The sequence below is a fragment of the Acartia tonsa genome, chromosome 12, assembly GCF_053477335.1.
Source record: "Acartia tonsa isolate MP-2025a chromosome 12, ASM5347733v1, whole genome shotgun sequence".
Taxonomy (NCBI): domain Eukaryota; kingdom Metazoa; phylum Arthropoda; class Copepoda; order Calanoida; family Acartiidae; genus Acartia; species Acartia tonsa.
In genome coordinates this window covers 46006764-46030931 of record NC_137271.1, presented here as the reverse complement: position 1 = coordinate 46030931, position 24168 = coordinate 46006764, and the positions used below count along the sequence as shown (strand labels likewise).

General features: G+C 29.1%; 2 protein-coding genes across 2 annotated transcripts; both read right to left on the bottom strand.

Annotated features, from left to right (window-relative positions):
- Window positions 1-791: 791 nt before the first annotated feature.
- LOC145334687 (ladderlectin-like) lies at window positions 792-3102 on the bottom strand. Its single transcript, XM_080180257.1, has 8 exons — window positions 3083-3102; window positions 2567-2621; window positions 2361-2405; window positions 2161-2280; window positions 1386-1543; window positions 1093-1185; window positions 969-1002; window positions 792-901 (listed from the first exon to the last, which is right to left on the bottom strand). Exons 2-7 carry the CDS (start codon window positions 2616-2618, stop codon window positions 1000-1002), a joined length of 471 nt encoding a protein of 156 aa, XP_080036383.1. The 5' UTR covers window positions 2619-2621; window positions 3083-3102; the 3' UTR covers window positions 792-901; window positions 969-999.
- A 9108-nt stretch (window positions 3103-12210) lies between these two features.
- On the bottom strand, window positions 12211-15125 carry LOC145334639 (salivary C-type lectin 2-like). Its single transcript, XM_080180173.1, has 9 exons — window positions 15106-15125; window positions 14333-14387; window positions 13983-14027; window positions 13685-13804; window positions 12907-13014; window positions 12739-12803; window positions 12499-12591; window positions 12377-12402; window positions 12211-12315 (listed from the first exon to the last, which is right to left on the bottom strand). The coding sequence occupies exons 1-8, from the start codon at window positions 15106-15108 to the stop codon at window positions 12400-12402; spliced, it is 492 nt and encodes a 163-aa protein (XP_080036299.1). The 5' UTR covers window positions 15109-15125; the 3' UTR covers window positions 12211-12315; window positions 12377-12399.
- Window positions 15126-24168: the final 9043 nt, after the last annotated feature.

Below are 24168 nucleotides of genomic sequence, written 5' to 3'. Positions count from 1 at the left end.
AGTTCTAAAAGCAAATATAGGCCTACAAAAGTTTTTATCCTATGGTTTGCTCCATTTATCTCAAGTCGTTTCTGAGAAATATATTAAATAATATAGTATAATCCACCTGCCAACCCCCCCAAAAAAAAATTTTGGTGGGGGGTCGACGGTAATCTTAAAAGTAACTTTGGCCCTATAGAAGCCTAAATCCAAAATAAGCTCCCTGTAGCTCTAAGGGTTCTCGAGTAACCCCCTCCCCCCTGCCCATATGTTAATAGTGCACATCCTCCTTTAGTAATAGAAATCACAAATAAGGATTAGTACAACAAAAAAATTGATTTTATAAAAGCAGATAAAGTTATATTATGTACACTGGAGAAATGACATCAATAATAAGAACTTAACTATTGTCAAAAATGATACTGAGTAAATGAACAGTATATTGTTAAAACACCTATTAGTAGTTGATTAGATAATGGTCGAGAAAAAACAAGTATAAATTAGGGGATGTGGGGGGGGGGGGACATTTTATATTATAGGCATTAACACTTGGAAGAAAAGTTATAACTTAAGACCTATATTATGAAGGACAATTTTATATATCAAGCAGTTAGAAAGATCCTATATTTCACACAGACAAACATTGTTATTACTTTATTATAAGGATAAATCCGTATGATATTTTTGTGGATATTTAACTGCTCTAGGTAAATATGCTTGGATAATTAACTACTCTTGGGGCATTCATGGATATTTAAGTACATATGAGACATAACTTGTTTTAAAGATTTTAAATAAAAAAGTAAAGGTTTATTAAAACAATTTATTTGATAAAATATTTAAAATAAAGTATCCAAAAACAATTAAAATATTTAATCACAAAAATAAAAATTCAAATATTCTTAGGCCATCAATCATCATCCTGTAATATATAAAACTTTTATTACCTCTAAATCAGATTATCCTTTATATTTTTATATTTATAATACCTGATCATTATCCATTTGGGTTGTGTTGGGTTTACTATAATAAAATCATTAAATAAATTGAACCATATCATAATAAAATCTGATTTTTATGTTTGAAAAAGAAAACTTTTGAAAAATAAATTACCATTTGTTTTTGACATACAGGTTGGAAACTGCCATAACATGCAAAATCATTCCAACGATATTGATATGAAGAACTAACATAAGGACCCCACATCTAGCCATATAATAATTAATATAATAAAAAAGGTAATTTTATTTCTCTAAAAATATTTTTTATGTCTAGGGTAAGTTAGGCAAAAAAGAGTCTTGTATTAAAATGGAATTGCAGCAGCTTTTCTTAAAAATTCAAAATAAGGGTTGTTGGTATGTGAAAAGTTTTAGAGAAGAATTACATGCACTGAAATATACATTTACCCCTAAGCAATGTTCATTTCCATTCCAGTTATTAGGTTCTCCAGGTGCCCAGTATGATCCAGGAAAATATGATCCATCATTCCAATAAAAGTAGGTTACATCAAAAGAGTTTCCTCCCAACCAAACTGCTGATGTCACTCTTTTTGCTGCTACAAGACCTTAATAGATTATAAGATAAAAGTTTCATTAAGATACATTGTAAAATATAAGAACAGTTTTAAGATGCAACCTGCAAAAAAATTAAGAAAATTATTGGTGTTGTTGACATATTCAGGTATGGTTTATAATATCCTAAACAAATAAATGATACCTGTAGGTAATAGGAAAATAATAAAAATTTATAAAAATTGATATACAAGTTATTAGAATATAAATTGCCATTTGGAACAGTTTTAAACATAAATTTGATTTATTAAAAATTTGATAAAAAATATTGCTGAATTGAAATATGGTTGGCAATTTATTTTTCTAATTAGATAAAAACCTCAATTCAGCCCGTATTACTTTTTAAGATTAATTTGAGCTCTGCTTGTCATTTCTATACTATGGTATATCTTATGTTTCACATCATAGTTAATTTATCATTAATAAATCAAGTTGCATTTTCCAACCTTTTTCTCACTTTTCAACGTATATCATGGACTACAAATAGCAAACATAGGATCTTTCCAAATATTAGAGCTTATGATAATACATAGAATTTTTTACATACACATTATTTGCACTCCCGTAAGTCATGAAAAAGATGTTGTAAATAGCAAAAACATTTTCTTACCTGCTACAAAGGTTTGATCTGATTGTCCATTTATAGATGCAAGCTCAGCACCTTCTTGAAAGCAATTTCTTACTGCGGTTGTCCATTTCACTGGCACATTCAATATTTTGAAGCATTTTCCTGTATTCAGACAAGCATATTAAAATATCAAAAGCTTTTACTTCAATTTATATACTAGGATCTAATTGTAATTACAAAACCTGTATAGATATTTCCAGACCATCCATTTGTAGTATCACAAGTTCCTTCAAAATGATTAACTAGTTTAATAGATTTTATAATATGTATATTTATGTATATTTTCTAGTAGTAAAGTTGTGTCTAATTATCATTTTGTAGTTAATATTCTTTGATGTTACCCTTCCATTTTTTTTATGATATAAAATTAAGGCCTTAAAGATTTTACCTTGTGCATTGACTGGAAATAGAATGACAAAGGCACACAACAGGAATAACATTTTCTGAATATGTTTTTGAAATTTAAATAGTGTATTGCTTGTATTATTTATATTAAAACATCGTATTACTCCATCAGAGTATAAGATATCTTTTTATAATGATTAATTTTATGAACAACTTTGTTGGTCTATGAGTTGGTATGTAAAATTAAAAAAGTTCAATACTGTTTATAAAAATTACAACACCATTTAAACAGAGATTTATATATGCATATGATTTCTCAAACACAAAAAAATGTAATACTTTGGCATATAATATAATAAACTTATTCAGAAATATTTGGGATTTCCAGACAAAGATCAACCTATCAAAGGATTGCTTATCTAGTTGTTTTTGCCTTATCCGAGACTTAATGAATTTGATAAAAAAAAAAGGATCAGTCATAGCATTAGAGTGTTTTGAACAACTGATCTGGTATAGGAAAATACATTATAAAGTAAAAAGCAAAAGTTATAAAGCTTACCAATCAAGTTAAGATTTGGCTCTAAACTGATGATTTTTCAATTATTGGCCTTGATTTTATACAAACAAACAAGTGTACTTGATAATCACAATCTCAGCAAAGCAAATTCTGTAAAAAGCCTTATTAAAATCTCACTGGAATTTAAAGATTTTTGTTTCAAATTGCAAGTTAAAAAGATTAATTTAAAAATAAATTTTTTTCTAATTATTATAATTATACAAACTGGTAATTTAAAAAAAACATCTAGGTGGCCAAAAAATTAGTTTAATTAAATATGCATCACCCATTAGTACCGAAGCTCCCCCCTGTCGTCAGAATTGCATGAAATTTTAAACACAGCTTCCTTAAGGAATTGTAAGACATTTGTATTTTTAGATTTTTTGATTTGTGGCATACACATTTCAACGCATCTGGACTAATCATTTTTCCTATGCGTCTATTTTGTACCATATCGGACTAATCATCTTAGGCTTTTGCTGTATAATCTATAAGTTGCTTCGCCCCTAACCTATAGGGAGGGTGGGGAATGTCAGAAAAATAACATAAAACCATCCAAAGATATTTATAAAGCTTTCCTGATAAGTAAAACCAATTCAGACCCGCAATTTCTATAATCTTTAGCTTCAGACGAAAACCTTACTACTTTATAGTATGGAACACTATACTAGCAGCGGCTAGGCCCCTACAGGCATCCAGAGACTCTTGGGTTGGGGGGGGAGTCAAACCCCCTCTTCAATTAGAGTTTTTTAAAGAGAAACTTAAAAAAAATTTGAGAGGGGTTTATTATTATTTTGGGGTGATTTCTCCTAGGGCGGTTGTGGTAGCCTTCCTTTAAAATAGTTATAAACCTTACCAGGTCCTCTGAGAAGCAACCATGTAAAGGAGAACCATATCGTTTCAGTGGTCAGTAAGATCCCTTAGTACACACAGACACATGTAGAATGTATATCCTGTTACTTTATTATAAGGATACATAACACAGATACTCAGGATATAAACAGTGTCTGTCTGTACGTCCATTCGTCCATATAAAACAATTCAGAATATAATTATTTGGTACTAGTGGCTACGCCCCTAGAGGCCTTTTTGGGCACTTGAGAATTCAACAACAATATTTTTATTTTAGATTTAAAAAGATTTAATTTCATTAAGTTAATTCTATTTTTTCTTGTGTTGGGGGGTCTTTTTAAAGGGGCGATTTTTCTTTGGAGGGTGGAGGTAACCTCCCCAAAAATAGTTGTAAACCTTTCCAGGACCTAAGAGAAGCTACATAGTAAAAAAAGAAGCATACCAGTTAAGAATATACACAGAGAGATATCCTTTCACTTTATTTCAATGCTTTAGCAAAGAAATATGATTTTGTCGACAATTATATTGAACAACCCAATTCATGACAAAGTATATCAATTTATCGGCCATTGACTTATTACTTTAGATCCCTAACAAATACATTTCTTAGTTGTAGATTAGTTGTTAATTATTTGGATGCAATTATATATATACATTACAGACGGACGGATGTACAGACAGACCATAATTGTAGAGTATCTGCACTATTTTTATGAATTCCTTAACAGCTAGGCTGCAATAAAAATTACAGAAGTAGAAACATGTTTACAGTCTTTAATTGGCTGTAATTTTGGATATATAGACAGACATACATACATTCCCTAGTTGTAAGGTAGCTATTATTTATTTGGATGCAATTATGGAAATAAAGACAGGTGGACATACAGACAGACCCTAGTTGTAGAATATCTGCGCTACTATTTTTATATCCTTAAAATAAAGTAACAGGTTATTGTATGTCTTTGTGTGTGTGTACCAAAGGACCTTGCTAACTACTGAACCTATAAGGTGCTCCTTTACATGGTAGCTTTTACTAGGTACTGGTAAGGTTTATAAGTATTTTGAAGGAGGGTACCTTCACCCTCCCAAGAAAAATCACCAATAGAAAATAAAACCCCCCCAAATTTTTTTTAAAAAGCTTTTTCTTAAAAAAAGGGAAGCTTTATAAATACCTTGGGATGGTTTTATGCTATTTTCCTGACATCCCCCACCCGCCCTAGAGGTTAGGGGCGAAGCAACTAATAGATTATACAGCAAAAGCCTAAGATGATTAGTCCGATATGGTACAAAATAGACGTATAGGAAAAATGATTAGTCTGGATGTGTCAAAACGACGCACAAAAATTTATTAAAAAAAAAAGGATGTAAACTAACTAAAATTAAAGAAAACTTAGCAAAAACTAAAAATATATAATAAATGCTATAATTATTTATAAATAAGTATGTTTTAATTCTTTAAAAGAAAAAAGTTAGGCCTGGTGTGGAATTTTTTTCCACTTCTGCCATGAAAATATGATTTCAACTGGTCATTGAATGAAGTGAGAACCCAAGCAATGTAGAGGACAAAACTTGAAGCTCTATTCAGTTATTTACAAACATTTACAAAGGACAGCATGAAAAAAATAGAGTGTTAGTATATTAGGAAAATAAACAAATCTCAATGTGCTTCACTTTAACATTTTTGTATAATCACATTTAATTAAGCAAGATATGAATAAATTGAAATAATCTATGAAACAAAGATGACAACATACATAAGTAGCGAAGCACAAAAAATAAAATCATAGATGGTAATAATACCTACAAGTAGATTTAAAGTGTATTTGTTCAAGAATAGATTTATTGGAGAAAATAAACACAAAACCCTGTTTTATTTTGTATAATGATCATGGCCAATGCAAATTACATAAAAGATGCTCATAACAATGGAAAAAATAATTTTGATACTGATACCCCAAAAAAGTTTTAAATCGGACCAAAAACACCAAAGATATGGGGAAATATGTAAAACATATAAAAATAGCAAAAACCTGCTAAAAGGCAGTCTGACCCCCATGCTTGTTTTCTTAAAACGACAGGAAATTTAATTTTAAATCCTTAACTATATATATCAAAAATAAGGAAAAATTTAAAAATAGCCAAATTCCTGCAAAAAGGAAATCTGATCGCCATGGTTGTTTTCTTTAAACAACAGGAAATTTAATTTTAATATGTATAACTGAAAATTTTTTGGAAATCGTACCATAAACACCAAAGATATAGAGAAAAATGTGAAAAATACAAAAATAGCCTAAAACCTGCTGAAAGGCAGTCTGACCATCATAGTTGTTTTCATGAAAGGACAGGAAATTTAATTTTGATATCTATAACTAAATAGATTTTGAAAATCGGACCATAAACACCAAAGATATGGAGAAAAATGTAAAAAATACAAAAATAGCCTATAACCTGCTTAAAGGCAGTCTGACCGTCATAGCTGATTTCTTTAAACGACTGGAAATTTAATTTTGATATATATTACTGAAAAAATTTTGAAAATCGCACCATAAATACTGAAGATATGGAGAAAAATATGAAAAATAGCCTAAAACCTGCTAAAAAGCGGTCCTAGCGCCATCAATGTTTTATACTTAATTGTGCTCCTTAATGATGTGAATGTTGCAAAAAAATTTCAGTATTCTATCTTTTATAGGAGCTGAGTAAATCCCATCCCCCCCCGCATAGCGTTACGGACTGATAGACTGATGGACGGACGGACGGATGGATGAACAAAGCGAATTATAGAGTAGCTTCGCTACTAAAAAAGTATATGAAAACTAAAACTCACTTACTTCTGAAAAAAGTATTAATTAATATATTTTTAGTAGCGAAGTCAGTCCGTCAGTTAGTCCGTAATGCTATGGTTGAAATGGGATTTACTCAGCTCCTATAAAAGATAGAATGCTGAAATTTTTTGCAACATTCCTATTATTTAGGAGCACAATTAACTATAAAACATCAATGGTGGTCGGACTGCCTTTAAGCAGGTTTTAGGCTATTTTTGTATTTTTCACATTTTTCTACATATCTTTGGTGCTTATGGTCCGATTTCCAGAATTTTTTCAGTTAAAGATATCAAACTTAAATTTCCTCTTGTTTAAAGTAAACAACCATGACAGTCAGACTGACTTTTTGAACGCTTTTAGCTATTTTTTTAAATTTTTCCCTTATTTTTCCATTTCTCTTATGTAGGTAGGATATATTCCGATTTTCCAAATTTTTAAGTTCAGGATATAAAAATTAAATTTCATGTCGTTTTAAGAAAAGAAAAAACATGGCGGTCAGACTGACTTTTAGTAGGTATTTAGCTATTTTTATATGATTTACATATTTCACCAAAACTTTTTGGGATATCAGAATAAAAATTATTTTTCCCATTGTTATGAGCATCTTTTATGTAATTTACTTTGACCGTCATCATTATACAAAATAAAACAAGGTTTTATGTTTATTTTCTCCAATAAATCTATTCTTGATTTTAACAAATACACTTTAAATCTACCTGTACGCATTACCATCCATGATTTTTTGTGCTTCGCTACTTAAGGATGTTGTCATCCTTGTTTCTTCCTTATTTGGGGGAATTACAAAGTTTTTATCAAAAAAATAACTGCAAGTGCCTCTGGCAGCCAAATGGCTTGCAGCAAAGTGTCTGTATGCAAATCTAAATCAAAAATTTTCAGGATCAAAATTACAAGAAATTGTTAATGACCTTAGATGTACTAAAATATTGAAAAATGTGTGTTATTTTCAACATTTTTAGCATATGGTTATTTCTTTCAGGATTTCAATTCTACTTAGTTCTATTGTTGTTGAGAAAGAAACTATGGTGCCAGGCAATTGGGAAATAAGGGTGTGCAAATGCATGCCTTTTAACACTGTGCAGCTTGTGATAATAGTAGAAAAATTTTATGCCTAGCATTAGAACCAATAGGATCTCTAGTTTTTGGAAATTTTAAAAGGATTCCTGTCCTATTTGTAGTTAGGGAGCTAAGTGGTAAAATGTTCCACTTGACTTAAAACTTGATGTTTTAAAAATATAAAATGTTTGGCTTGTGTCAATAATAGAAATTTTTCATGCATATTTGTAAACTCTTGTAGTTGGAAAAATGAGTACTATTTTCATGCTATTTGTAGTTTAAAAGCTTCAATGAAATATGCAAGAAAGTCTGTTAAAACACTAGCACCTAATTTATTTGTAGCTATTTCTAGCACAGGAACTGTTGTTATATTTCCAAAAACTAGAGCTTATAGTGGTTTTAAGGATATGAATAACCTTTTCCTACTATTAACACAAGCCTCATAATTTCAACTTAAAAAATGTATGCATTTCTTTTTGCAGTTCCTATACTCTAATATTTAATGATCTATTTGCATGTCAAGTTTTAAGCCAGTTCAGACATTTTACCAACTATGCCTAAGTTATATGTACCACAAGAATAGTTTTCAAAAATTAGAGTTCATAGCAGTTCAAACGGTATGTATAACATTTTTCTACTTTTAACACAAGCCACATAATTTCAATTTTAAAAAGGCCTTCTTTTTTGTTTACACACCCTTTAACTCCATTAAAAGTTGTTTGGTAACCAAAACACTTCACTGTAATTTGACTGAGGATTAGAATGTTTCTGATCAGGTTATTAGATATTGACATTAGAGAAAAAGCTCTTATTTAAAACAGCTTTTTCTGAAGTTTTTTAGTAAAGAAATTTTTCCTAATGATATATTATATGCAGTTAATTTTTTCCCTTATATATCTAAACTAAACTCTTTGACACAGATAAGCATACTTTTAACAGACTTTGTTTTTATTTCAATGTATGGTTACTTAGAAAACAAAAGAGAAAAGATTTTAATATTAAATACAATAACAAAAAAAGAGATATTTTTTATCAGTATCCTGATTACTTTAGTTTACTAATCTACTACCCAACTTTAATTACAAATATGAAATTTAATTTTATGTCTTTCTTTAAAAAAAGGTTTATTCAAGTGTACTAAAATATAAAGAAGTATGAAATTTAGTGTCAAACACAATAAAACAAGATTTTATCAATTAAAATACTTTTCAATTTCTTTGTTGTTACATTAATCCTCTACCATCAACAGTTATAAATTTAAGATTCATCTTAGAAATACCCATACAATGAAAAGAAAAGTTACTCAATTGCTAAATGAAGGAAGATAATTAATATTTTTCTATCATTCCCATAGTTATTTTCATTTTACACAAATAAATGCATTTCTGACAGATAAGCCACTTGTATGACAAATCATGAAAAGAAATATTGAATATAAAGAAATATTTGCGTCAAGTAATATTAGCCACTTATTTTTTTATACATGTTGCATAATGTATGACAAATTATTTATTATTTTCAGCACTAAATCTAAAAAGTCTTTACTAAGGCCACAGGTGATAAAAGTTTTTAGTGCACATAAAAAATCTGGACTAACAATAGCTTTGAAAAGACAATAAAACATATTTTGGAACCTAAACAAATTTTTCATTGTAGCTTAGGTGTTAAATATTAACCATAAGTTCAAACTTTCTTGAAAATTCTAGCTTACTTTGCCAGAAAATATAAAATAATTGGTTGGTTCTAATTAGAAGTGTCAAAACTTACTAACCAATAATTTTAATCTGAAAAATGAGTATACTTTTTAATTATCATTTGGTGATATACATTTATTTATATTTCATTGTCTCATCACTAAAGACATCATCATAATGTAGATCATATATAAATCTAGAAATATATTTAGCCTTATCTTTTATTGTTTCTGTCTTTTTCATTGTATGTTAGGTGTTAAATATCAACCATAAGTTCACACTTTCTTGAAAATTCTAGCTTACTTTGCCAGAAAATATATGAGTTAATATGAAAATATTCCATCCAAAAATCCTGTTTAAAGTTAATAATAATAACTTTTTAAAAGTTTAGTACAAAAGATATCTTAATATTGAAATGTATTCTTTGCTTCAGAACCTTAATTGAATGGGGGGTGGTGAGTTATTAATTAAAAACATTAAATAAACTTTAATATTCAAAGCCTAGTTCACAAAAGATATAGGTCAACCTAAAGATGCTTTAGGTTCACTGTTTTATAAAGGTATTTGTTTGTTGTACTTGTTTAGGTTGACCTATATAAAAAATGGTTGACCTTTAAAAGTTATTTGTGAACTTTGCATAAGTCTCTAAGTTAAAAATTAAGGTCAATGGAGTTATTTAAAGATTGCTTGAGACGTGAAGGATCAGGAACTGCAGTATTAATATGTTGAACTATTTTAATCCAAAATATATCTTACTTTCTATATAGTTGACCCTACCAGGTTTGCTGGCAACCAGGATGGAGATATTCCAAAATTTCAACCCTCAGTTATGTGGAATATCCATTTAAAAAAATTTTGTATCTATTTCAGAAACTTAATACTATAATAATGAAAATCTATCAAAATATGCTACTAAAATTCAAGAAAACAAGAATTTAAAATACACGGGTTCTAAAATTGTTTATTACACAAACATCATCTATGAAATTATATTTTCTTGGAAACAAATAATTAGAAGATCCAGCCGAAATAATTTTATTCAATATAAATTTTTTCTGTGCTAGAAATTGTGTTAATTATTCTTATTGATTTTGTCTGCTAGGATCCTAACAAATTTAGCAGCCATGTGCGCTTATGTCCAAAGTGAGTAAGAAATTGCTAAATCCTTTGCATAAACTTTAACTGAGTCCTCAAGGTTAGAAACCTCTAATATGTTGAATATTTGATTCATTGTCTCATCCCTAGATCCCTGATGTTTATACAAGGATGATTAAATGCAAATCAAAATTAAAACAAAATAGCATTAAATCTTACTATTTTTTTATGAATGTTCTTAACAAAACACGAATTGAAACTGGCAAATTATTAAAAAAGTTTTTGTAAATTTTTTAAGAAAGACAGTCAAGTTAAACAAGGTATTAAATCAATTACTCTAATAAAGATTTTTCAGAGGTGCAGCTTTTAGGTCAGTCTTCAAGTAAAAATTGTAAAAATTTGTATTGCAACTAGCATAAAGGTACACAACAATATCATGAATTTTTATTTAAACCATTCATCTGTCTTCTTTTCTCTTATCAAATATTTTTCTCTGATATCCAACAGAGTTTTATCTTGTTTGTTGAGTTTTAAAAAGGGTAAAAACCTTATCTGACCATGGACAATTTTAACTAATAAAATGTATAGCTACTGGCTTTTTAATTTTGTTATTTAAAATATCTAAGGAATGATTACTAAATCTTACAGAAGCTGCATTAAATTTTTGGCCAAATATTGCATTGGGCAATGTTTACGTAAAATTGAATAAATTACAATACTATATGAACATTTAATATTTGATTTGATTGGGTATTTTTTTGAAAAAAAACTGGCTACATATTCAGAAATACTTTGACTATGATTACAAAGAATACAATACTGCATTGAATAAAACTATTTCTTTCTTTTGAGCAAGGTATAATTTGGCATCAGAGGATTTTTTTCAAAACTGTTTCATTACCTTTAAAGAAAACCTTTTTTTACTTCATAGAATTAAATGCAGAAACAATACAAGGGTTATATGTTATAAACAAAACACAGGTCTATTCTTAATTTTTACACAGACAATTTTTTGTAAGGCTTATGTGCGTATAATAGTCTTCACTTTCTAAAAAGCACTTTATAACTTTAGATTTAAAAGATAGATAAGGGAGTATTCAACCCCAACCAACCCCCTCCCAAAGAAGCCTGTGTTAGTGTTGATAATTACTTGCCTAAAAAAATTTTTAATATGTTCATGGTCCTTTGTCTGGCCTTTAGCTTAGACCACAACATCTATAAATTTATCCTTTTGTTTCTCTGTTAAACAAAAATTGTGCATTATTAAATTTAAAGAAACTCATTTTAAAAAGTAGTTTCTTAAACTGATCAATTAAGAGTTCACAGTATATAAAAATATTAAAACTTATTTTAGCATTCTAGAGAAAAAGAAGATGACAGTTGCAACCACGAAGTTTATATTTTCATATGAAAATTACTATCCAATTATGAAAGCAATGTTTTTTTTCTTTCTTATTTAGTTAGGGATTTTTTTAAAAATTTGTCTTAAACTCTTTTGGTTTCTTAAAAGAAAATGTTTGCTATTTCATAATTTTCATATCCTTGTCCGTTATTATGTGATGGAGATGAATATTTAAAAAAAACAATACAGTTGAAGAATTTAAAAACTTTATTGAATTAGATAAATATTAAAAATCAAAACATAACAAATAAATTAAAACAAAAATTCAAAGTTTCAAAAGTAGCAATCTTCGTCCTGAAATTTATGAAATATTTATAAGTGGAAAAAATATTTAGAATTTTTCTTTTACATTTACCTGTCCATCTGGTTTTGTTCTTTTTACTGAAATAAAAGACGCATAATTATTATTGATTTAGATCAAATACTAAATACAGTTTGAATTTTTTTGATAAAAAAGATTAAATGTGTATTAATTACCATAAGCTTCTGACAAAGTATCGGTTGTTCAAATGAACATTGTGCATCATTAAAAAGATATTCGTTTCGAAGTCCTGAATCTGAACCCCACAACTATAAAAATAATTTTTAAATTATAGTCAAAATTATGTAACTTTTTGTGAATAATATATGAAGTGAATTTCTTTTTCTTTAATAATTAATTTTTGACTGTGGACATACTTTAATGTGATATTAAATTGCTGTAGCATTAAGAGTTACCTGTAAACAGTGTTCCTTTCCATGAAAATTATCTGGTTGCCCAGGTGCCCAGTATTGACTAGTATCTATAAAAACATTATATTAAATGCTTGAAAATATAATAAGTAGATGTATTAATTTTTTTCTTGTAAAAATAAAAGTTTATTTGAATTAATAGTTCACATTTACATGGAGGGAATTGAGCTCCGTTGATCCAATAAAAGGCTTTAGCTTGATCAATATCAGTTCCTCCCATCCAAAGTCCAACTTTCACTTTGTATACATACTTTGCAAGGTCTAAATAATTGATAAATAATATACTGTTAATTTAAAAAAAAGAAATAAGTATAATTTATTCAGGGAGTAAGGGAGGGGACAATGGATCGAATATTCATTTTTTAAGGAGTCTCAGACTTTGGGGACTGGCTTAAAGGGAATGTGCACGAATACAGCAGATTCTTACTGATTTTGGGGACTTGCGCATCAATGGTCCGCTAACTAGCTGAGCTAGTTTTTAATATGCAGACAGAAAAGTTTGTTATTTATCGCTGGTTTTAACAAATATTTTTTCCCAAGAAAATGTCTTTTCATGTATAGAAACTCTACTGTGATATTTATGTATTAAAGAACCGCTTGAATTCAGGGGTCAGTTATAAATATATCAGAAGGGTTGAGGTAGTTCTAAACAAGATTTTTCTAGTGATTAATTACAGAATGTTTACTACATTGTGATGTGTTGATAATTTAATTTTCAAGTAAATGATTTTTTTCTTAGAACTAATTTTGTTCTAAATTAGGTTACCATGACCCCTTTATAATTTTGGTAAAATTTTCTTGATAAATCTGGTTTTCATTGCTTTTCAGCGAACCCTCTTAAATTGAATTAATTGCCCATTGTCCCCTCCCTTACTCCCTGTAATTTATTTATCCCAATCAGAAAAAGTTTATAAAAATATTATTCACTGACATCTAACAAAAGCCATATCCTGTGGTCCGGTTACAAATGCAAGCTCAGCACCATGTTTGTTGCACTCCCTTACTGCATAAATCCATCTCATTGACAAGTTTATAACTTTGTAGCATTTTCCTAAATAGAAACAGTTACTAAAGTAAGAATTGCAATCTTTTATAAATATATACCACAATTTGGTAAAACTTTAAGTATTCTATGAAAATGTATAAAATGAGTGAAAGAATTAACAATAACATGAAATAAATGAATTTTTTTTACATCCTAAAGTGAATACGAAAAATTTTCTGTTTACCTGTACTTGAATTTGGATACCATCCTTGTGTAGTATCACAAAATCCTAAAACAATATATCAATATATATATTTTTAAATTCAATTACTAAATTACTTGAGTTTTAAAATAAAATTCATATAATTTTGAGTATTCTAATTGCAAAATAATTCATATAAACTAGTAATAAAATTCAAGTTTTATTTTTAATGACATTCAGATACAAATAAGCTAGGAAATCAAATTAAACTATTTCAGTTAAACATTTGTTATTGTATTTAATATCTTATAAAATAGGCCTAACAAAACTGACTACTTGTTATATTTAAATTTTGTTTAAAACAGTTTTTGGTTAAATTTAACATACTTTACCTTGCACATAGACTGGAGTTAATACAGCAAGAGCACACAACAGCAAAAACATTTTCTAAACAAATCAAAAATCATAAATCTACTTAAATTATAATGATTTTTGCAGAGAAAAAAAGAAATAATTATAAAGTAGAGAAGTATCTATGTAGTAATAATATGAAGATAATGAGAATGCAAATAAAAATTGCTAAAACAATGACATCTATACTTTTTAAGAAAATGTCATTTTTAACAGCAAGGTGATTGTTACTTTTAGACAGTTAGGAGGACAAAATCAGTATTACAAAAGTAGAAGAAAAATCAACAATTTCTCTTATATAATTCTAATAAAAGGTAATATACAATTACATGTTTTCTCTATTCATAATGCATTTATTTTGGCCAATAAGATTTGTATAAGATTAAAGTTTGGTTCTCTTGATAATAATATCATTTTAGATGCTAAAATTTCTATAATACCCTATTACTCCATAGAAATACTAAACTGGTAAAGGGTACTTTTCCGGTTCAGCCTCCCTTGAAAGAGGAATAGATTGTTAACTAAATAATATTGGTCAAATTATATCATTATGGCCAAATAGTTTTGGGTAGTACAAATTAATATTTGCCAATATAATAATTAGTATTGTGTATTACAACATAACATATCAAGAGGATATCATTATGGAGGGAGGATAAAATGAAATCTTAGATTATATTTCATATTTTATAAAACCCCTTTTAACCTATTGACTGTGGTAAAGTTTTACTGTAAACATACTAAACAAGCTTACCATTTCAGTCTTGTTTTCAAACTGATAAATTTTCTAATTTTGGTTAGCAATTTATACAAATGAACAAGTGTTTTGTTTTATTTTAGGTTAGTTCTAGTAGCAATTTAGTTTTTAAAATAAGATTATTTTGATAAATTGATTTATTTTAATTTTCTTTTTGATTTTATACAAAAACTGAATCTTTATGATCTATCTGATTTTATAATCATTTAAAAAAAAAGTTTATTCTGCCTATTTGAGAATATAAATTGCAATATTTATACCTGATAAAAATGCACATAAAAGTGTAATATAATTCCTAAAACATCAAAGGGGAATATTTCTTAAATAATTATAAAATATGATTATTTATTAGACTTTTCAGTGAAAGTGGCTTACACAAATGGTTCTTGCTTTAAGATCTCTGGAAATGATGAGACAAGATTCTTTCTATAGTTAGGGTTTATACACCCTTCAACTTGTGAAGTGTTTAAGGTACAATTCTCCTTTTTACTGTAATAAGCTAAAAGGTGGGATTCTCCTTTATTTTTTAAGTAATCATTTAAGTAATTCAACATACAACCAACCCTTTGATTGCACCACCTCTGTCTGAGAATACCTAACTGTGCATGGTAGTGTGCTGTGCCTGTTTATGGGCCAAGGCATTTCCACTACTATAACTTTTTATGTTGCTCATCTGACAAAGCAGCAGTATGAACCATTTTTTATTTATATAGTTATAACACTGTGTTGGGTGGATGCACTACTGTGAGCCACAGTTGGAAGTTACCCCCCTTTCCCTTTATACTTGTTGTGCAAAGGTTTACAGAGACAGTGGCTACCAAAGGCAGTGGGATTCAAAGGATAGATGTCTGAATTGGACTACAAAGGAATAGGGTGAGAGGTTAATCATCCTTTTGATTAGTTACAAATCCATAAATATATAGCCAGTTAGTTAATATAATGATGTTTTATATTTTAGATCCTTTTTTAATAGTAACTTTGAAACAATTTTTATCTTTTTTGTTCACCAAACACTTATTTACTCATTGACTATTTTAAAACCTTTCTTTACTAATCAACCATAATATGGGTTGAGAAATATCTTTTTTGGTGTGCACTGTCTAATAAACCTTTCTATAAAACAATAGCCTAGTCCACAAAAGACAAAGGTCGACCTCTGGAAATTTTAGGTCGACCACAAGAAGCTTTAGGTTGACCGATTTTATAAAGGCATTTGTTAGTTGTACTTGTTTAGGTTGACCTACAGAATAAATCGGCCGACCTCTAAAAGTTGTTTGTGAACTGGGCACATATCAATATAGAAATCATTCATTCAACCTGGTTTCTCTTAGAATGTAGTAATAAGAAAATTTAACTTGCATTGGCAATGATATATGACTTATAAAAGTATTATAGGGCAATATTTATGCGTTTACCTAAATATCAAAATGCATATAAAAAGTGGATAAGAGCATTATTACAGTACCTTCAATCTAATTGTTTTCTTGTTAATATCTCTTTCAATTATCTATTTCTAGAGCTATAGAAACCTTAACATCATCTCATTCATATAATCTCAACGATAGGGCAAAACAGGCTCTTGTTTCCTTAAAAAACGGCTTTTCCCGCTGATTTTTTCTATGTCCAAGATTAGGGAAAAAATTTCCGGACTATATACACAGTGTTTCAGAAAAAAATGCGTGTTCTGTTTTTCTGACACAACCATAAGGAATACAGAAAAAACAATTATATGTCCTTATTCTCTGTAAAAAAGTACATCAAATTTGTAACAGGTGTTTTTCATTATCTCTAAAAATACGGCCTCTATGATAAGTACATAGTTTCCAAAAATGCTTTATGTGAAAAATGTTGTGCAAGAAAAATTAAAATAACTCTTCTATTATGTATAAAAAAATCGTAGAATTTCAATATTAATTTAGAAAAAGTTATAAGAAAAGTACCTTAATGAGTTTTAAAGGTGAAATGCTTTTTAGCTCCTCACAAAAGCATTTTTAAAGAACTGCAATTTGTCATTTTTTCACATTTCTTGATTGTGATGCATTTGCAGTAAAAGAATCTTCTTTAATAACGTAGGTTATAGTAAAAAGAAAAAAACTCCTTTTTATTTGACAAAAAAATCTCTAAAGACAAAAAAGTTATTGAAGTTTGAATTTTTTTATTAAAGCATTTAATTACAAATTATGGATAAATTATGAGTTTATATCTTAACCTGTCAATCAAATTAAAGGATTATAGTAATAAATGAGGGGTGGGGATTTATGAACATGAGCAATTTTTAAGGTCATGTTTCTTAAGTATACAAAAAGAAAAACTGAATATTTGTTTTCAGTGAGGGAATTTTAAATGAATTTTTTGTGTAATTGGTAGAAAATTTTATTGGTCGTATTAAGATGTTGTTTTCAAGTGAATAAATTTTTGAAAACCAACCTTAAGGCACAAAATTCTACCAGAAAAAAGCATCATGCGCATCTTTTGAAATATTTATGCTTTAAAATGTGTCGTTATTTTCAGAGATATTAAAAAACACCTGTAACAATTTTGATGCATATTTTTATAGAGAATATTGACATATAATTATTTTTTTGTACTCCTAATGGTTGTTTCCCAAATTTGGAAAACGCAGTTTTTTTTTAATCACCCTGTAAATGTGCAGTTAATTGTCTTTTTTTCCTTCTATATCTGAAACTAAACATTTAATATTTTTCTGTTTTTCCTAATGGTTAAGCTTAATTTTAACATAATCCTAGCTTTAAACCAAATTATAGTTACTTAGAAATTGATAAATAAGCACTATTTTTTATTTAATAACAAAGCAAAAAACAGGTTTTCTTATTCACGTTACTTCATATCCACGTAACTTCAAATGGTTCATCTCTTGTCCACCTTTAATTGCCAATTTGTAAATAATAAAGGTGCAATATTTCTCTATAAACAGTCTGATAAAAGTGGAATCTAAATCTCCTAAGTGGGTTATTTATAGTCCAAAACAATAAAAAAGGATATTACCATTTCAAATAACCTCTGAGATTCAACCCTTTGTAGGCAGTAAAGTATTTTTTTGTCCATAATACAAATTTAAAATAAATCTTTATTACCTAATTACTATATTATTTAAACATGAATTGGGAATTTTTATGTCATAAAATAAATTCTTAACCCTTACAGATCGGGGGGGGGGGCTCCAAGAGCCCCCTCCTCTAGTTTTTTCAATCTCATTTTTTTTGTAGGTAAGATGGAGTGCTGTGACTTCATGACTTTTTAAGTTTAGTAATTATACGTCGGCAAGAGTTGATTTTATTAGGATATCTGGTCTGTGTCGGTCGTGGTGTCCGGTCAAAGTCGGTTGGGTAGCACCAAAATTAGAAAAAAATTCTAAAAAAATCTTATTTTCTACATTATGACTTTTGTGTATAAGGAGAAACCTAAAATTTTTTTGGTGAATACTTAGATATCAATGACCTTCTGAGAAAAAATGTGTTATGACCGTTTGACCGCTCCCTGACCGACTTTATGACCGATTTTTGTCCGGCTTTTACTACAGACATATATCATGAATATCGTGGCTTCTATTACAGCTAGAGTCCTATAAATTTTTTTGGTAAATCCTTGAGCAACATCAAACAGATAAAAATATTAATCGGCGCCGCCAACCGCCGTTTTACCGCCGTAACCGCCGAAAATGGCGGTTTCCGTTATTTGCCGTTTTTTGGCGATGATCAGAAAAAGTAATTTTTTTGTTATGAAAAATAAAAGTTTGTCCTAAAATTTGGTCATCCTAGCTGCAAAATTGGCCGCTCTACAGCTGTTTTAAAATTTAGTAGTATCTAAATAGTGAAATAGCCTATGATCATCAAAAGACATAAATTATTAATAAATTTGATAATAATTTAATATGAAGCCTCCCTAATTATGGGAGGATTATAATTCTTTAAGTGGTTAGGAAATCTTAACAAATAAAAAAATCCTATACTAAATCATCATGTATAGCATCACATTATAGTCAATTTTTCATGATTATTAAAATGAAAATCATTTTTTAAAGCACCAACATACACCACTCCAAGACTTACTTAAGTTAAAAAAAAAAAACATGGAAACTGTTTTCACAATATATACTGGGATCTTATGGGGAATTAAAAACTAACTTTCCCTAAATTTAGCTAGTAGCTCACCATGATTGAAAATCTTCAAATTACTTTTGATGGTTAAATTTTACTGATTTCTTTGGAGTACTTTCACCTAAACCCTTTGTTGTCTTGTTTTGTATTTCATGTTCATTTCAGTAGAATAAACGGTATTATAAGTTTAAAGGAGCTCCCTCTAACATTTTTTAGTCCTCATATTTTTTTTTGTTATCTTATCAAAGTTTTGCTGTAAAATAATTTTTTTGACACAACTAAAAGGTGAAACAAAAAATTAGATCCTCATATAATTCTCTGTAATATTGCTTCAAACTTATCAAATTGGACATTTAAGGTGTCTAAAACTCAATAATGAGAATATCTTTCTGAGAAATGTACCTTCATGACAAATATATTTTTATGGCAATAAATTATGTCAACTAATTTGTAAAGATTCAGAGAAAAAGTAAAATAAGTAATCTTTTCTTGTTTGTTTTCAATTGACTCAGAATGCTAACACAATTGTTTATATTACGATTACTTTCATCTAAGACAAAACCTATTTTAAATCTTAAAATGAGAAAGGTTTTGTGATTTTTATAATAATCCCAGAAAAAAGAAAAACATTTTGTATGTTGGTAACGGTGACTTTTAAGTTTGAAATTAGGCCCTGTGTTACCAATTCTTTTCATGGCCATATTTCAACCAGATTACCTAAAGCAGTAATGTTTAAAAGAGATCTTAAGGAAAACAAATCCAAATTTAGTTATAATAACCAATATCCTTTCATTTTTAGGATCTAACCATTAACTTTAACCAAAATACAAATAACTGTTGTTGGTTTTGTAGAAAATTCAGTCCATTTTTATAGAAGTGGGATATTTCTGATTAAAGAAAGTGACTTTTCCTCAAGAAAGGAGGGTTTGGTCTAGTGGATGTAATGAATAATATCATTGGAATATTTTGTACCGGGTACTTGGACACAAATATGCTATAAAAAAGATATCAAATTAAAATAGTATAAATAAAATATCTGAGGTGGCAAAGGTATTGTGGTAGATAATGTACCCCTCACAGTGGTTGAGAAGGAACTCCTAGAGTGTGTAAAGCTTATAGTTGAGCAATATAGCAAACTTTACCCCTGGTTGTGCTGTGATCCTCATGAATTATTCAAAAATCATCTTCAGAGTATACAGTGGAGATAGTGGTAACAGAAGAGGGGGGGGGGTGGTTGGGTATAATCATTATAGCTTCTTACATACATCTCACAAAAATAAGATAGTGTTAGATAATTAATATCACCAAAAGGTTTTTGGCTATATTAAATTCAAGTTTTTGGTTTTATGTCCATATTCTCCAAGATATGCTAGCTAGTATATGAATAGCTAAGATTTGGATTATTATAAAATCACAAAACCTCTTAACAGATTTAATTTGAAACTAAAGTACTATTAATATAAACAAGTGTACTAGAATGACGTGTCTTTTTCTATTGAAAACTGCAACTTTTACTTTGCAGAATCTTTACAAATTGTTTGACAGAAGTAACGCCTACAATTATCAAAAATGTCAAATCTTCTTCTCAATACACCTGTACAGGTTTTTCTCAATTCTTTTGAAATAAGCTGACAGCGGAACGCCTACAAATATCTGAAAATGACATGATGTGTCAAGTTCTTTTGAAAATAACAACAAAGACTAAAATGCATCTGTAGTTAATATTATTTACGTCTTTACTTCTATAAGATATTATCATTTATTCACAAAACCTATATATTCATAATGCAAAGTAGAACATTGTCTGTCTGTCTTATGCTTCAGATCTTGGTAACCACTGTTTCAATCGGGCTCTAATCTGAGGTTTTAAGATATTTTTAGAAAAGTTGGGACAGCCCCAACTCCCCAAGAATGAAAAATGACCACTACCCCCCCTCTTCATAAACATAATTTTTCTCAGCGCATCATTCCATTAAGGAGCATAGGGACTTGATAAAAATCTTTGGACCATGGAGGATGTGTACTCTGAGCTTGCTGTGCATATGTTCAATAAGGCAGATTGAAGTGCACCCATAGTATACCCTAGATTCTCGACTTGAGCCCAATAAATCTGACCTCAGATCATCTTTATTTGAGATAGACTTATGAAACTTGCTGGGGTTGTGGTAATAAAAATAGCTGAATCTCCATTTCATTTCCAAAAAGGACATTGTTCTAACTCAACTGAGCTGCAATGTAGTTTGAAAGATGGGTTAATTTGTCCCTATTTAATATGTCCCTAAGGAGATGTGGCCTAACAGCAGCATTGATCTTTATCCATTGGACCTAATGCTACATTGAAACAAATAGACGAGCCCACACCAAAAAGACCTCCCTAAAAACTATCAAGTAGAACTAATCTTGGACAGGGACACGGTGGCCAGGGCCAGGGGGCGGTTCAGGGGTGTGTAGAGGCAGTGATTGAGACTGAAGGGATATTATTAAATAATCTAATAGTCATATACCTAGTTTGATTTCCATTTTTTAAATTGAATAAAATCTTTAAAATTGAAGATTTTATGATAATTTGTTTAGAAAATTTAAAATATCCTCTAGTAGTACATCCTCATATGAAATACAGGTCAATTTCAGGTTCCAGGTATGATCCTCCAGGTCTCTGAAATCTTTAAAAGGCTCCTGTGGCAGCAATTTTTTACTTAGAGACTTCAATTTTTAACTTAAGCTTTTATTACATGTCTAAATAACGTACTAGAAGGGGTAGTTTCATAATATGCATTTGAACTTAATTTAGTGAACTGCATATTTTTTCCTGGTTAAATGGTTAAACTACATGTATATGGCATATATTTGAAAGAATTTAAATTTTCTACCACGTAGTTTTAAAAATATCTAGACTTGAAAATTGTCTTTTTGTGATATATGCAATTAAAAAAGACGATTTTCAAGTCTTGATATTTTAAAAACTACGCCATATAATTAAAGTTTAACCCATTAACTAGCAAAAAATATGCGGTTCACTAAATTAAGTTCAAATGCATTTCCTAAAACTACCACTTTCATAATCATCCGCTGTCGTTTTCCTGCTTACCACCGATTGCAGCAGCTGGCAGCTACCAAGTACAGCTGGAGGGGTTGATATTTGATATTTCTAATATAAAATTTACATAAAGATAAACATTTTCTGCAAAAAATGTTCTTCTGGCTTCAAATAAAAATTACAGCCGTTTGAAATTTTGTTGTTAAATAAAAGGGTGAAGGGAGCGAAAATTGACTTTGAGAATTACTATCACTCTATCTATCAATCTATCTATCAATCTATCTATCAATCTATCTATCACTCTATCTATCAATCTATCTATCAATCTATCTATCAATCTATCTATCAATCTATCTATCAATCTATCTATCAATCTATCTATCAATCTATCTATCAATCTATCTATCAATCTATCTATCAATCTATCTATCTATCAATCTATCTATCAATCTATCTATCAATCTATCTATCAATCTATCTATCAATCTATCTATCAATCTATCTATCAATCTATCTATCAATCTATCTATCAATCTATCAATCTATCAATCTATCTATCAATCTATCTATCAATCTATCTATCAATCTATCAATCAATCAATCAATCTATCTATCAATCTATCTATCAATCTATCTATCAATCTATCAATCAATCTATCTATCAATCTATCTATCAATCTATCTTTCAATCCATCTATCAATCTATTTATCAATCTATCAATCAATCTATCTATTAATCTATCTATCAATCTATCTATCAATCTATATATCAATCTATATATCAATCTATATAATAGTCCATCTTTCAATCTATCCATCAATCTATCTATCAATCTATCTATCAATCTATATATCAATCTATCTATCAAACTATCTATCTATCTATATATCAATCTATCTATCAATCTATCTAAGATAAGATAAGATAAGATTATTTCCTCTAAGGTGCATATAATTAGGGCGAGTTACTAATACAGTTACAATTGTTTTAACTAATTGATTTCTTTCCTGAAAGAGATTGCATATACTTATTATTCATATTATTAATACATATCTTTCATAACATATAGCAATGATAGTAATTTATTAGCAGTTTAGGTTACAATATATGATATCTATTTATGTACCTAGCTCAGGGCTGTAGTGAACTTCTCCTTCCCTGTTCACCTAAATTTTATTTTTTTGCTGTACAATAGTTTCACAATTGAACACTGAGCAAGCTGAGAAGCGAGTGGATGGCTTAACCCCAGCCGGGGTTGTTGAACCGCAGTTCTGCGCAGAGCTTACCAAGTCGTTATTTGTAACAAATTGGATACAGTTACATAATAATGACATATATAAGTTACTATATACTAGGGTATGCTGAATATACCATCTTAACAGTCATCCCAGTAGAATCCTTACGGGGTTTCCATTAATAAGACCAATACAATTATGTTACCGGTGCCGTGGAAGTTAACCATGTTTATATTCCCATTATATACTGCAACCCACACCGCCCTAGTTTTCCCAGGATTAAATGATTGATTGAATTGAGTATTTTAATCCCGTGGGATTTAATCCCACAATTCATTGGTACCTGCTTACTTTTTTCCGACCAAACACTTTATTCCTACATTCCTGGATGGCGTTATTAGATAAGAATAAGAATAAATTTGCATACTAGGTGTTTTGCGTTAAGTAAAAACTTGAAGGCTTGATGGATTTTTTTGCTAAATTTAATCTTAGATTGCAATAACAAGGAATACATATGCACGGTGGGCGTGCAGATGTACCTACATTGGAAGTACACGGTTTAAGTGAATTAGAGGTTTAAGATTATAAAGAGGATAGATTTGGTTGAGTTATTAAGAATATTAAAGAAGAACTGATTTAGGAATGTTTTTACTATTGTAGGGTAGGGTT

Bases quoted from the DNA above. Each gene is read 5' to 3' on its own strand.
- LOC145334687 (XM_080180257.1), bottom strand. From the start codon at position 2,618: ATGTTATTCCTGTTGTGTGCCTTTGTCATTCTATTTCCAGTCAATGCA. The intron at 1,544-2,160 runs GTAAGAAAATGT...TAATCTATTAAG, and splicing joins AGATCAAACCTTTGTAGCAG to GTCTTGTAGCAGCAAAAAGA. The intron at 1,186-1,385 runs GTAAATGTATAT...TTATATGGCTAG, and splicing joins GAAATGAACATTGCTTAGGG to ATGTGGGGTCCTTATGTTAG.
- LOC145334639 (XM_080180173.1), bottom strand. The intron at 12,804-12,906 runs GTAAATGTGAAC...ATGTTTTTATAG, and splicing joins CGGAGCTCAATTCCCTCCAT to ATACTAGTCAATACTGGGCA. The intron at 12,592-12,738 runs GTAACTCTTAAT...TTATTTTTATAG, and splicing joins GAAAGGAACACTGTTTACAG to TTGTGGGGTTCAGATTCAGG.